This window comes from Danio rerio, chromosome 13 (assembly GCF_049306965.1).
Source record: "Danio rerio strain Tuebingen ecotype United States chromosome 13, GRCz12tu, whole genome shotgun sequence".
In the NCBI taxonomy this organism is placed as follows: Eukaryota; Metazoa; Chordata; class Actinopteri; order Cypriniformes; family Danionidae; genus Danio; species Danio rerio.
The window spans coordinates 52755001-52770000 of NC_133188.1; the positions used below are offsets into that span (position 1 = coordinate 52755001).

Here is a 15000-nt window from a genome sequence, read left to right on the forward strand (position 1 = left end):
ATCCTCAGTGTTTGAGCCTCCCTCCTCTTCACAGCATCACTGCTCTGTGTTTCTGACTGCTGTGTCTGTGTGTGTGTGTGTGTCCCGCAGGCAGCTGTACGCCGCTGAGACGTCATGTCGACTGCAGGACAGAGGACGAGACAAGCTGAAGGACGCAGCACTGAAGCCGAGTGTGTCCAAAGAGGAGTACTTGAAGATGATGGAGCCGCAGAGCCCAGCGGGAGAGAGGAAGGTGCGCTCAAAACAGCACAGACACACACACACACACACACACACTCTCTCGCACAATATCAATATATTGTTTAAAGTCAGAAGGTCCCAATCTTTTCTTCACTTCTGGTCACACGGAATGCCTTCGGGGCGGGGCTATGAGTCTTTTTGGTTGGAGCTATCAGTCCTTTAGGGCAGGACTATCAGTAATTTAGGGCGGGGCTATCCATCCTTTAAGGCGGGCCTATCAGCTCTTTAGTGAGGGGCTATCAGTCCTTAAGTGCAAAACTATCATTCCTTTAAGGTGGGTCTATCAGTCCTTTAGGGCATAACTAGCAATTATTTAGGCCGAGGCTCTCAGTTTTTTAGAACGGTGCTGTCAGTCCTTAAGGGCAAGGCTAACAGTCCTTTAAGGCTGAGCTGTCTGTCCTTTAAGGCTGGATTCTTTGTCCTTTAGGGCGGGGCTATCAGTCCTTTAGGGCGGGGCTATCAGTCCTTTAGGGTGAGGCTATCAGTCATTTAGGGCGGGGCTATCAGTCCTTTAGGGCGAGGCTCTCAGTCCTTTAGGGCGGGGCTGTCAGTCATTTAGGGCGGGGCTATCAGTCCTTTAGGGCGAGGCTATCAGTCCTTTAGGGCGGGGCTATCAGTCATTTAAGGCAGGGCTATAAGCCATTTATGGTGGGGGATTCAGTCCTTTAGGAGGCTATCAGTCATTTAGGGTGGGGCTATTTTTCATTTAGGATGGGGCTGTCAGCCATTTAGGGTGGGGGTCTCAGTCCTTTAGTACAGGGCTATCATTCATTTCGGGTGAGGCTATTAGTCCTTTAGGGCGGGGCTATCAGTCATTTCGGGCGAGGCTATCAGTCCTTTAGGGCGGGGCTATCAGTCATTTAGGGCAGGGGTCTCAGTCCTTTAGGACGGGCCTATCAGTCATTTAAGGCAGGGCTATAAGCCATTTAGGGTGGGGGATTCAGTCATTTAGGGGGGGGTCCTATCAGCCATTTAGGGCTATGCTATCAGTCCTTTAGGCCGAATTTCTCAGTCCTTTAGGGCAGGGCTATTACTCATTTAGGGCGGGGCTATCAGTCATTTAGGGTGGGGCTATTTTTCATTTAGGATGGGGCTGTCAGCCATTTAGGGCGGGGGTCTCAGTCGTTTAGTACGGGGCTATCATTCATTTCGGGTGAGGCTATCAGTCCTTTAGGGCGGGGCTTTCAGTCATTTCGGGTGAGGCTATCAGTCCTTTAGGGCGGGGCTTTCAGTCATTCCGGGTGGGGCTATCAGCCATTTAGGGTGGGGGTCTTAGTCCTTTAGGGCAGGGCTATCAGTTATTTAGGGCGGGGCTATCAGCTGTTTAGGGCTAGGCTATCAGTCCTTTAGGGCGAGGCTATCAGTCATTTAAGGCGGGGCTATCAGTCCTTTAGGGCGAGGCTATCAGTCATTTAAGGCAGGCCTATCAGTCCTTTAGGTCAAGGCTATCAGTCATTTAGGGCGGGGGTCGCAGTCATTTAGGGAGGGCCAATCAGTCATTTAGTGCGGGATTATCAGCCATTTAGGACGGGGGTTTCAGTCATTTAGGGTGGGGCTATCAGTCCTTTACGGCGGGGCTGTCAGTCCTTTAGTGTGGGGGTGACAGTCCTTTAGTGCGGTGGTCTCAGTGCTTTAGGGCGGGGTTCTCAGTCCTTTAGGGCGGGGTTCTCAGTCCTTTAGGGCAGGGTTATCAGTTATTTAGGGCAGGGTTCTCAGTCCTTTAGGGCAGGGTTCTCAGTTATTTAGGGCAGGGTTATCAGTTATTTAGGGCAGGGTTATCAGTTATTTAGGGCAGGGTTATCAGTTATTTAGGGCAGGGCTAGTTCGTTGCTAAAAGTGATACAGCTTTGTCTAGCAGTTTATGAATATTTATTAAATTACCCAATAAATGCATTTTATTAAGGTCTACTCCCACCCCAACCCTAAACTCAACCCTCACAGTACTGTAAAGACAGTAATTATACAGAGTATTATTCAATTTATGAATTAAATTACCCATTAAATTGCATTTATTTATGCCTACTGTTGTACAGTATCACAAAAATGATGCTATGTTGATGTGCGTACTCACAGCTGTATCCCTTCTAGACTTTCCCATAAGGCTATCAGTCTTTTAGAGCGCAAATATAAGTCCTTAGAGTGAGGCTTTTGGGCAGGGCTATCAATATTATAGAGTGGGGCTATCAGTAATGTAGGGTGGCGCAAGCAGGCTGTGTCTTCTTTCTGCCCTACCTTCATCCATTGGTCAATCTTCTTTCATTTAGCAACGCCCACCTTCCAACAATCCAATCAGTTCACAAAAGACGAAATCAAGCACCACCCTACAATGTTTTCTCTTTTCAGAACCATTTCAAGTGGATGTACGTCAGACTTTAGGAAAAAGGACAATGTTAACTTAGCTTTTTTAAATATTTAGCATAGTAAAACCATGTTTTTGATCATCTTTTTTAGCATATACTTTAGCATATACTAGTCATGTGTGTTTTAACAGAACATGCACTCTCTCCTGTCAAGTCAAGTCTTTCCGTTGGCTCTGATTAGTATGTGAATGCAGTCACACACACGCTGATAACCTCAGTGAGCGAAGCCTGAACAAACATGTGTGTGTGTTATCAGCCCGAGCCGCTTCTGGACACACACATGATAAGAAGCGTCTGCGTTTTCCTCATCTGATGGACCAGTTTTCCGGCATGTTCTGGATTACCGGGAGGAAGTTGTTGTGTGTTTTGAAGTCTCCTCTGCTCCTGGAGACGCTCATAATTGTGTTTCGAGTCCCCGCGTGTCTCCCAGCGCCCGTTATCTGCACAGTGGTCTATTTTTGGTGGTGTGTGATGGCCTTAGAAGCAGACGGGTCAGTGTGTGCTGAATTGAGAAGGAGAGATGCTGTAGACTGATATCAACCACATTACTTTTTATCAGCACTTTTTTTTTAGTTGCTATTGTTTTGTTTGCAGTTGCTAGATGGTTGCTAGGGTGTTGCTAGGGTCAATGTTTACTGGTCTAGTTCCGCTTTTTTGAAATAGGTTCATTTTACAGCTCCCCTACAGTTTAGATTTACCATTTTTGAATCACTTCAGCCGATCTCGGGGTCTGGTGGGAGAACTTTTAGCTCAGCTTAGCTTAGCTCATTAAATTGGATTAGAACATTAGCATTTAAAAATCTCAAAAGACATTTTTTTTGAGAATTTCTTATTTAATGCTTGACGTGTCTGCAGTTACATGTTGTACTAAGACTGAAGGAAAATGAAAAGCTGCTGTTTACCTGCTTCAAAATGCACCACACATTCTCTACTGGAGACAGGTCGGGACTGCAGGCAGGCCACTGAAATACCTGTATCCTCTTCCTCCGCAGCCTGGACTTTGTAATGTGAGCGGAATGTGCTTTTGCCTTGTCTTGTTGAAATATGCATGGGCGTCCCTGGTAAAGAAAGCAGCATATTGTGCTCCAAAATCTCTATGTACTTTTTAACATTAATAGTGCCATCACTGAAGTGCAAGATACCTTTGGTTACTAAGGACACTGACACAACCCTTGTTGCTGGTAACAGTCTGGATGATCCTTTTCTTCTTTGATCCGGAGCACATGGCTTTCATTTCTCCCCAAAAAATTCCTGAAATGCTGATTCATCTGAGTAAAGTACAAATTTCCACTGTTTGATGGTCCTTTTCAGATTCCTCCGAGCCCAGAGAGGTCAACGGCGCTTCCGGACACTGTTAACATAGGGCTTCCTTTTGGCACACTATGGTTTTCACTGGCGTTTGTGAATGTAACTACGTATTGTGGTACTTGACAAAGGTTTACCAAAGTAGTCCTGAGCCCATGTGGTGATATGGCTTAAGGCTGATTTATTATTCTGCGTCAAACGCATGCGTATGCTACGGCGTTGACGCATAGCCCTACCCCGTCGGCGTGGCTGATGTGCACCTCTCAAAAGATGTAACTACACGTCATAATGACGCGTAGCACAAGCTCTGTGATTGGTCGGCTTGGTAGCGCTGACGAGTCTGGGCGGGACTGAGAGCCGTGCAAATGGCGCAACCCCGATAGAGCGATTGTTTACAAGTGTGGAGTCCCGTGAAATAGCTCCGGATGGAAAGTTTTGTTTTGTGTTTACCTCATAGTTAAAGTTAAGTGTAGTGCGTTCAGGAAAAGCAATACACCAGCGAAGAAACTCGACACAGAGGAACATTAACACCTCACTGCCAACTAGCGTTTCGGAAGTGTTAATGCAGACCAAAGAGACAGCGCGCAGAAGTATAAATGCACAGCTACAACCTTTGCATGCGCCGTGGGTTACGCCGTTCACTTGACGCAGAAGTATAAACCAGGCGTTATACAGTGCATCCGGAAAGTATTGATAGCGCTTCACTTTTTTCACATTTTGTTTATGTTACAGTCTTATTCCAAAATGGATTAAATTCATTTGTTTTATCAACATTCTACACACAATCCCCCATAATGACAATGTGAAAAAAGAGTTTTTGAAATTGTTGCAAATTTATTACAAATAAAAATGCTGAAAAATCATCAGTATTTACAGCCTTTGCCGTGAAACTCTAAAATAAGCTTAAATTACATTCAAATCAAATCAAATCACTTTTATTGTCACATCAGCAGCAGCACGTGTGCTATGATGAGTAAAAAAGCTTAGGTGCTGGCTCCAGACAATGCAAATACAGATAGTTCAAATACAACGACAGTGCAAAATACAGACAGTGCTGTGATTAGGCTCAACACCATTGTGTCATCAGCAAATTTAGCAATGTTTCCACTAATCATCCTTGAGATATTTCAGCAGCTTCATTGGAGTTCACCTGTTGTCAGTGCAGTTGATTGGACATGATTTGAAAAGGCGTACATCTGTCTATATAAGGTCCCAGGGTTGACAGTGCATGTCAGAGCACAAACCAAGCATGAAGACAAAGGAATTTATTTATTTATTTATTTTATTTTATTTTATTTTGAAAATTGCTTAGGCTTGTGCCGTTGTGCTTTGCACACTAACATTCCTCTGAGATTCCTTGAATATTTTAATGATGTTCTGCACGGTTGAAGGTGAAATATCCAAATGTCTTCCTCTCTTTCTTTGAGGAATTATTTCCATAAATTTCTTGCATTTTTGTTGGGAAACGGATCCCCGGCCTTTTTTTTTTCTCCTAAAGGACAAGCCCTTTTGTGCTAAATCACAATTACAATTACCTGCTGACATCACCTTTGTCATATCACATCATTGTCCAACCAGTTTACCTGATTACCAGCTCCTGTCCCAACTGTTTTTGGGATGTGTTGCTGGTCTGAATAACAGGAAAGGATGTAAATTTACAAACGAAGTGAATTTGATCAGACAAAACATCAAATATTTTGTGTTCATATTGTCTGCAATAAAATACAAGACAGAGTAAATCTGGAAACCACTTCTTTATTTTTTTATTTGGATTTTCCGTACTTTCCCAACATTTGTCCTAGGGTTTTACCTTTTCTTCAAAAAAATATTACATACTTTTAGGACATAAGCGAACTGGGACTCAGCGTGTGTGTGTGTGTTTGTTTGTGTGTGTGTGTGTGTGTGTGTGAGGCCATAGACGGGAGAGCTTGAAGGAGATATTGAGGTGTTCATGCTTGAGCGCTGGGATTTGAGTGGGATTTGAGTCTAAAGGAAGTGAAAACACAGGGCGGGTTCGAGCCCGAAGGCTTTTAGCTTCTCCGAGTCCCGTGTGTGGTGACGTCTGCTTTCCCTCCAGTGACGGCGGCGGTTTAGCGAGCAAACGTTTTTGATCAAGTTTCAAGTAGTGGATGATGTATTGTGTGCTATAAATAAAATCAACAGGATCAAGTGACTGCGCTTGGGAACGAACCGACTTCCTCTGGCTCACGCTCTGAATGGAGAACATATACAGTGTGTCTAAAGGGCTTTGGCACAGTTTAAGCTTGTTAGCTCATGGGTTTGTGTTCGATCGAGAGAGAGAGAGAGAGAGAGAGAGAAGTTTTAATATGTAAGTCTGTTCCCAATACTAGTGTGCTGTCTAAATAAATGTCTTTTAAAGGGACAGTACAGACCAAAATGGGAAATTCCTCACCATTCCCCCAACACTCAAGTTGATTTAAACTAGTATGCATAACTTTCTGAACACAAAACTACTTTTTCTGAACAAAATTTGTCAAAAAACATCTATATTACGGACAACACATACTATGGACGTCAATGGCAGCTTTTCTTGCATTTTACCCCTGCTGAAAAATCTAGCTTAAACCAGCCTAGGCTGGTTGGCTGGTTTTAGCTGGTTGACCAGGCTGGTTTTAGAGGGGTTTTGGCCACTTCCAGGCTGGTTTCCAGCCATTTCCAGCCTGGTCTTAGCTGGTCAGGCTGGGAGATGACCAGCTAAAACCAGCTTGACCAGCTTAGCCAATCTGGGAGTCCAGCCAAAACCAGCTATGTCCAGCTTAAACCAGGTTGGTTAAGCTGGTTTTAGCTGGATTTGGCTGCTCATTTTCCAGACTGACCAGCTAAGACCAGGCTGGAAATGGCTAGAAACCAGCCTGGAAATGGCCAAAACCCCTCTAAAACCAGGCTGGTCAACCAGCTAAAACCAGCCAACCAGCCTAGGCTGGTTTAAGCTGGATTTTTCAGCAGGGACAGTAGATCTTCCTTTCTCTTCAAAAAAGAAACTGAATTTAATCTCATTTCCTTCGTGCTAATAACATGCTAATAACATGATAATCCATGCTAGAATCATGCTAATAACATGCTACTTATACTTTTTCAAACTGTTTTAAACTAAATAAACTATCACCAACAGGCTTTGTCAAGCCAGCCTCAAAGTTTGTCTCGACGAACTTTACTGTCTAGTTGTCAGATACATCTATAGTACAGACAAAAAATACCATGGACGTCAATTTAATCTCGTTTCCTTCACAAAGATTTGGAATATGTGGAGGATGAGTAATAATTTGAATTTTGTGGTGTACTCTCCCTTTAAAAAAGTAATGATTAGCACTCATCAAGTAATTGCTTCGTACTGTTTTTATTTTTTCTTCTGACATTCTTCGGGTGATTTAAAGACACAAACATTTCGGCACAATGCCTACCACACTTACCTTTTTGAATAATAGCATTGACAAGATTGACGGACCGAAGAAATTTCTTAAAAACCACAAGCACGCAGGGCAAACTTCAGCAACTCTACATACTGTTCCTTTAAGACATCACCCAGTATGATCTGCATTATATAATGCTGACTTTTAAGATATCCAAGTTTGTCCAAACTTTAATTTTGAATTAATTGCATCCTTAGCAGATAATTCAATCCCAGAATGCATAGCAACAATCTAGAAAAATGTGTTTTTTAATCTATTTTCTATAGAAATGCCTTGCTTTGATCCTTTGTGTTCTCAAATAACCTCAAGCAGGTTTGGAATAAGTTGGAGGATGAGCAATAATTAGAATTTTCTGGTGTACTGTCTCTTTAAGACATGACTCAGTGTGATCTGCTTTATATAATGCTGACTTTTAAGTGATCAAAGTTTGTTCAAACTCAAATTTGGGATTACATTTTTCCTTAGCTGGGAATGCAATCCCAGAAAGCACTCCAACAACTGGAGGAATATGTTTTTGAATCTTATTTCCTTTAAGTGCTTCATTTTGATCCTCTAAACTCAGTCAGGATTAATGTGTAAGAATTTAAATTTTGGGGTGTACTGTGCCTTTAAGAGATCACCTGGTATGATCTGCATTATATAATGCTGACTTTTTAAGATACCTCAGTTTCTCCAAACTCTTAACTTGGGATTGCATATGTCCTTAGCAGAGAATGCAAACCCAGAATGCATTGCAACAATCTAGAGAAATCTGTTTTTTAATCTTATTTCCTTACAAGTGCTTCATTTTGATCTTTTGTGTTATCACAGAAACTCAAGCAGGATTGGAAAAAGTGGAGGATGAGGAAGAAGTAAAATTTTGAGGTCTTCAAGACAGTACACCCCAAGACAGTTTTGATCCTACTTCATATAATGCTGACTTTTAAGATACCAAAGTTTGTCCAAACTCTGATTCGGGATTATATATAAAATTATCTATTATATGAAATGTGGTGGTAGTTTTATAGTTAAAGTCAGAATTATTAGCCCCCCTAAATTATTATCCCCCCTATTTATTTTTTCCCGATTTCTGTTTAATGGAGAGAAGACTTTTTCACCACATCTCTAATCATAATAGTTTTAATAACTCATCTCTAATAACTGATTTATTTTATCTTTGTCATGATGACAGTAAATAATATTTGACTAGATATTTTTCAAGACACTTCTATACAGCTTAAAGTGACATTTAAAGGCTTAACTAGATTAATTAGAGTAACTTGGCAGGTTAGGGTAATTAGGCAAGTTATTGTATAATGATGGTTTGTTCTGTAGACTATCGAAAAAAAAATTAGCTTAAAGCTAATAATTTTGTTCTTAAAATGGTGCTTAAAAAATTAAAAACAGTTTTTTTTTTTCTCGTTAAAATAAAACAAAAAAGTCTTTATACTTATACCTTGCTCTGTTAAACATCATTTGGGTAAAAAAAAAAAAAAAAATAGATATATATATATATATATATATATATATAATTTATTTATTTATTATTATTCACAAATGATATGCTTACATTTAAGATACCTAAACTTTAATTTGGGATTATATACATCCTTACCAGAGAATGCAATCCTTGCAATGATCTATAAAATTATTGTTTTTCATCTTTTATTTTTTTAAAGTGCTTCATTTTGACCAAAAATACAGTAAAAGCAGAAAAACTGTTTAAATATGGTAAAATATATTTAATCTTCTGATGCAAAGCTGAATTTCCAGCATCATTACTTACACTACAATACATTTTTTTATTGTCTCTGATAAATATATTTTATATATAGTTTAAAAATAGTTGAATTTCATTAAAAATAGTAATGGTTTTAAGATATTATAAATATATTTACTGTGAATTTTAAATTATATAACAATGCATCCTTGCTGGTTAATAATTATATATATATATATATATATATATATATATATATATATATATATATATATATATATATATATATATATATATATATTTATTTATTTATTTGTTAAATAAATAATAATAATTTGACTCATTTTGAACAGAAAAATAAATGTCATAATAAAATGTTTCTAAAATTGCTTAATGATGTATAGTTATAATAAAATAAATATTTTGGTGTATATATTTATCAAATAAATAATAATAATTTTGACCCGTTTTGAACAGGAAAGTAAATGTTACTGAAGTCTTACTAAAACAGTATGTACTTTACATTATGTATTTTTGTTTATTAGAGAAGAATGTGGTCAGGTTAATAACATCAGTCTGGACCAAAAGAACCAAGAACACCAAATGTGAACATGCTAAAGTTTTCCTTTATAATGCTCCATTTAAGTTATGATGTTATGATATTTACTATGAGTTACAGCACAGCCGGTGACTTCTACTTAGTTTGTTTTACATGAATGCGTTTGACAGACTCCTTTATCCAAAGCAAATTGCATTCAAGTATACTTTAGTTCACTCCAGGAGAAGCACATGTCTTCAAATAGACCTGAAAACTCAACTGTTCTATATAGTGATGCACGGGCCCCGGGGCCACACTTACTCCTCTCATCCAGCTGACCAAATATGGCTGCGCTTTAGTCTGAAGCGGAAGAGCAGCAACACACACACAGTGCACAGCAGCTGCAGATAAAGAACAGGCTGTATTTATAACATCCTGCTGTTTAAAGACACAGTACAGTGAGGTGTTTCCATTCATTCAGTCCAAAACAAACCCACTAACTGCCTCCTGCTGAGAGAGAGACAGTGGAGAACGTCAGGACTTAAATTGTGTATATATATCTTTATATGATACGTTTAATTTACGAGGATTCTTCCACGAATAGAAAGGACAGCTTTTGATTTAATCTGATTAAAATGTCTTTAGCTGTCACTTTTGATCAATTTAATGCATCTTTGCTGAATAGCAGCATTTATTTGTGTTAAAAATGAGTGAAAATAAGAAATTATACCCCTAATTTTACACTACACTCACACTAACAGTGTGTCTCTTAAAATAAGATCCTTACAGGTTTTTTGTGTGTGGTCGATGCTTGTTATCTGTATTCTGGGACTTTGGTCATACATATGTTTGTAGAAGATTTGCAATTAAATATCTAATAAGAATATCAAAACGATATATACACTCACCAGCCACTTTATTAGGTACACCATACTAGCACCAGGTTGGACCCCCTTTTGCCTTCAGAACTGCCTTAATCCTTCGTGGCATAGATTCAACAAGGTACTGGAAATATTCCTCAGAGATTTTGCTCCATATTGACATGATTGCATCATGCATTTGCTGCAGATTTGTTGGCTGCACATCCATGATGTGAATCTCAAGTTCCACCACATCCCAAACGTGCTCTATTGGGTTGAGTTCTGGTGACTGTAGAGGCCATTTGAGTACAGTGAACTCATTGTCATGTTCAAGAAACCAGTCTGAGATGATTCACGCTTTATGACATGCTGGAAGTAGCCATCAGAACATGGAGACACTGTGGTCATAAAGGGATGGACATGGTCAGCAACAATACTCAGGTAGGCTGTGGTGTTGACACGATGCTCAATTGGTACTAATGAGCCCAAAGTGTCCCCAAAAAATATCCTTTTTATGTTGTTGAGGCAAAACTCTTAACACCATCCGAATGTGGCAGCAGAAATGGAGACTCATAAGAGCAGGCAACGTTTCTCCAATCTTCTATTGTCCAGTTTTGGTGAGTCTGTGTGAATTGTAGCCTCAGTTTCCTGTTCTTAGCTGACAGACGCGGCACCCGGTGTGGTCTTCTGCTGCTGTAGCCCATCCGCCTCAAGGTTGGATGTGTTGTGTGTTCAGAGATGCTCTTCTGCAGACCTCGGTTGTATCGAGTGCTTATTTGAGTTACTGTTGCCTTTCTATCAGCTGGAACCAGTCTGGCCATTCTCCTCTGACTTCTGGCATCAGCAAGGCATTTGCGCCCACAGAACTGCCGCTCACTGGATATTTCCTCTTTTGCAGACCATTTTCTGTAAAACCTAGAGATGGTTGTGCGTGAAAATCCCAGTAGATCAGCAGTTTCTGAAATACTCAGACCAGCCCGTCAGGCACCAACAACCATGCCACGTTCAAAGTCACTTAAATCCCCTTTCTTCCCCATTCTGAGGCTTGCTTTGAACTGCAGCAGATTGTCGTGACCCTGACGTTCCTAAATGCATTGAATTGCAGCCATGTGATTGGCTGATTAGAAATTTGCGTTAACGAGCAGCTGGAGAGGTGTATTAAAGTCGCCGGTGTGTGTATAAACAATGAATGATATTTTGTTCATTTTTTTATTTGTGTACTTCTCTGATTAGTGTCTACAGATGTGTGGGTGGGATCAAATTGACAATCACATTATTGACCAATTACAAAGTAAAAATCATCCAATGAATTCTCCATGGACATCATAAGCCCGGAAAAGTATATTTGATCCAATTGGAAAGATTTTGGACTTGTCATTTCATACTGGCTTTAACAATAAATTCTTCATTTTAATTAAGTATTATCTGTAATTGACATTATATCTACATGTGTGTCCTCTGTCAGGCATCAGCAGTGGGTAGCGTTTCCCCTCGGCGTTCACTGTATCGCACACTGTCAGACGAGAGTGTGTGCAGCAGCAACAAAAAGGGCTCGTCGTATGCTAGCTCACGAAGCTCCATGCTGGACCAGGCCATGCCAAACGACATCCTGTTCAGCAGCACTCCAGCCTACCACAGCACACTACCCCCCCGCATCAGCCTCAGCCAAACCACATCCAACCTCAAGAGTAAGTACTACACCCTCACACACACTATATAGACAAAAAAAACACCCTGAGACTCTATATACACAATGACAACACCACATTCCAACCTACCACAGCACACTACCCCTAGCATCAGTCTCAGCCAGACCACATCCAACCTCAAGAGAGAGTACTACACTCTCAGATACACTATATAGACCGAAAAATGCACAGCACACTACCCCCCCGCATCAGTCTCAGCCAAACCACATACAACCTCTAGAGAAATTACTACACCCTCACACACACTATATAGACAACAAAACCACCCTGAGACACTATATAGACAACAACACCACCACATTCCACCCTACCACAGCACACTACCCCCTAGCATTATCTTCAGCTAGACCACATTCAGCCTCAAGAGAGAGTACTATACCCTCACAAACACTATATAGACAACAAACCACCCTGAGACACTATATAGACAGCAATACCACCACATTCCACCCTACCACAGCACAATACCCCTAGCATCAGTTCCAGCCAGACCACATCCAACCTCAAGAGAGAGTACTACACTCTCAGATACACTATATAGACCAAACCTCCTCAGGTACTATATAGACAACAACACCACAGCACACTACCTACTCATCAGCCTCAGCCAGACCACATCAAACCTCATAAGGGATTACTAAACGCTCAGTTACAGAATATACCATGCACAGCACACTATATAGACAACAACACCACAGCATACTACCTCCCCCACATCAGCCTCAGCCAGACCACATCTATCCTCAAGAGTGAGTACTACACTCTCAGATATACTATATAGACCAAATCTTCCTCAGGTACTATTTAGACAACAACACCACAGCACACTACCTACTCATCAGCCTCAGCCAGACCACATCCAACCTCAAGAGCGATTACTAAACTCTCAGATACACTATATAGACATCCCAGCACACTGCCCCCCGCATCAGTCTCAGCCAGACCACATCAAACCTCATAAGGGATTACTAAACGCTCAGTTACAGAATATAGACCAAACCATGCACAGCACACTATATACAACACCACAGCATACTACCTCCCCCGCATCAGCCTCAGCCAGACCACATCTATCCTCAAGATTGAGTACTGCACCACACTATATAGACCAAACGTCCCTCAGACACTGTGTAGTCAACAGCACTACAGCACGCTACCCCACGCATCAGTCTCAGCCAAACCACATCCAACCTTAAGAGTAAGTACTACACCCTCACACACACTATATAGACAACAAAACCACCCTGAGACACTATATAGACAACAATACCACCACATTCCAACCTACCACAGCACACTACCCCTAGCATCAGTCTCAGCCAGACCACATCCAACCTCAAGAGAGAGTACTACACTCTCAGATACACTATATAGACCAAATCTTCCTCAGGTACTATATAGACAACAACCCACTGCACACTACACCCTCATCAGCCTCAGCCAGACCACATCCAACCTCAAGAGAGAGTACTACACTCTCAGATACACTATATAAACCAAAAAATGCACAGCACACGACCCCCCGCATCAGTCTCAGCCAAACCACATACAACCTCTAGAGAAATTACTACACCCTCACACACACTATATAGACAACAAAACCACCCTGAGACACTATATAGACAACAACACCACCACATTCCACCCTACCACAGCACACTACCCCCTAGCATTATCTTCAGCTAGACCACATTCAACCTCAAGAGAGAGTACTATACCCTCACAAACACTATATAGACAACAAACCACTCTGAAACACTGTATAGACAACAATACCACCACATTCCACTCTACCACAGCACACTACCCCCTCATCAGTCTCAGCCAGACCTCATCCAACCTCAAGAGGGGATACTAAACTCTCAGATACACTATATAGACATCACAGCACACTAACCCTGCATCAGTCTCAGTCAGACCACATCCAACCTCAAGAGAGAGTACTACACTCTCAGATATACTATATTGACCAAATCTTCCTCAGGTACTATTTAGACAACAACACCACAGCACACTACCTACTCATCAGCCTCAGCCAGACCACATCCAACCTCAAGAGCGATTACTAAACTCTTAGGTACACTATATAGACATCCCAGCACACTGCCCCCCGCATCAGTCTCAGCCAGACCACATCAAACCTCATAAGGGATTACTAAACGCTCAGTTACAGAACATAGACCAAACCATGCACAGCACACTATATACAACACCACAGCATACTACCTCCCCCGCATCAGCCTCAGCCTGACCACATCTATCCTCAAGAGTGAGTACTGCACCACACTATATAGACCAAACGCCCCTCAGACACTGTATAGTCAACAGCACTACAGCACGCTACCCCACGCATCAGTCTCAGCCAAACCACATCCAACCTCAAGAGTAAGTACTACACCCTCACACACACTATATAGACAACAAAACCACCCTGAGACACTATATAGACAACAATACCACCACATTCCACCCTACCACAGCACACTACCCCTAGCATCAGTCTCAGCCAGACCACATCCAACCTCAAGAGAGAGTACTACACTCTCAGATACACTATATAGACCGAAAAATGCACAGCACACTACCCCCCGCATCAGTCTCAGCCAAACCACATACAACCTCTAGAGAAATTACTACACCCTCACACACACTATATAGACAACAAAACCACCCTGAGACACTATATAGACAACAACACCACCACATTCCACCCTACCACAGCACAATACCCCTAGCATTATCTTCAGCTAGACCACATCCAACCTCAAGAGAGAGTACTATACCCTCACAAACACTATATAGACAACAAACCACCCTGAGACACTATATAGACAACAATACCACCACATTCCACCCTA

The 15000-nt window shown here is 41.3% G+C and overlaps 1 protein-coding gene across 13 annotated transcripts in view; it reads left to right on the forward strand.

Annotated features, from left to right (window-relative positions):
* LOC100331556 (signal induced proliferation associated 1 like 2) overlaps positions 1-15000 on the forward strand; it is an 823625-nt gene that overhangs the window by 257142 nt on the left and 551483 nt on the right. For 12 of the 13 annotated variants that reach the window (XM_073920327.1, XM_073920319.1, XM_073920321.1 and 9 more), the window contains 2 exons: positions 91-232; positions 11899-12121. The exons of the other annotated variant lie outside the window; for it this stretch is intronic. In XM_073920327.1, the coding sequence (XP_073776428.1) occupies positions 91-232; positions 11899-12121 (365 nt within the window). The remainder of the gene's footprint in view (positions 1-90; positions 233-11898; positions 12122-15000) is intronic. 13 annotated transcript variants of the gene reach the window in all.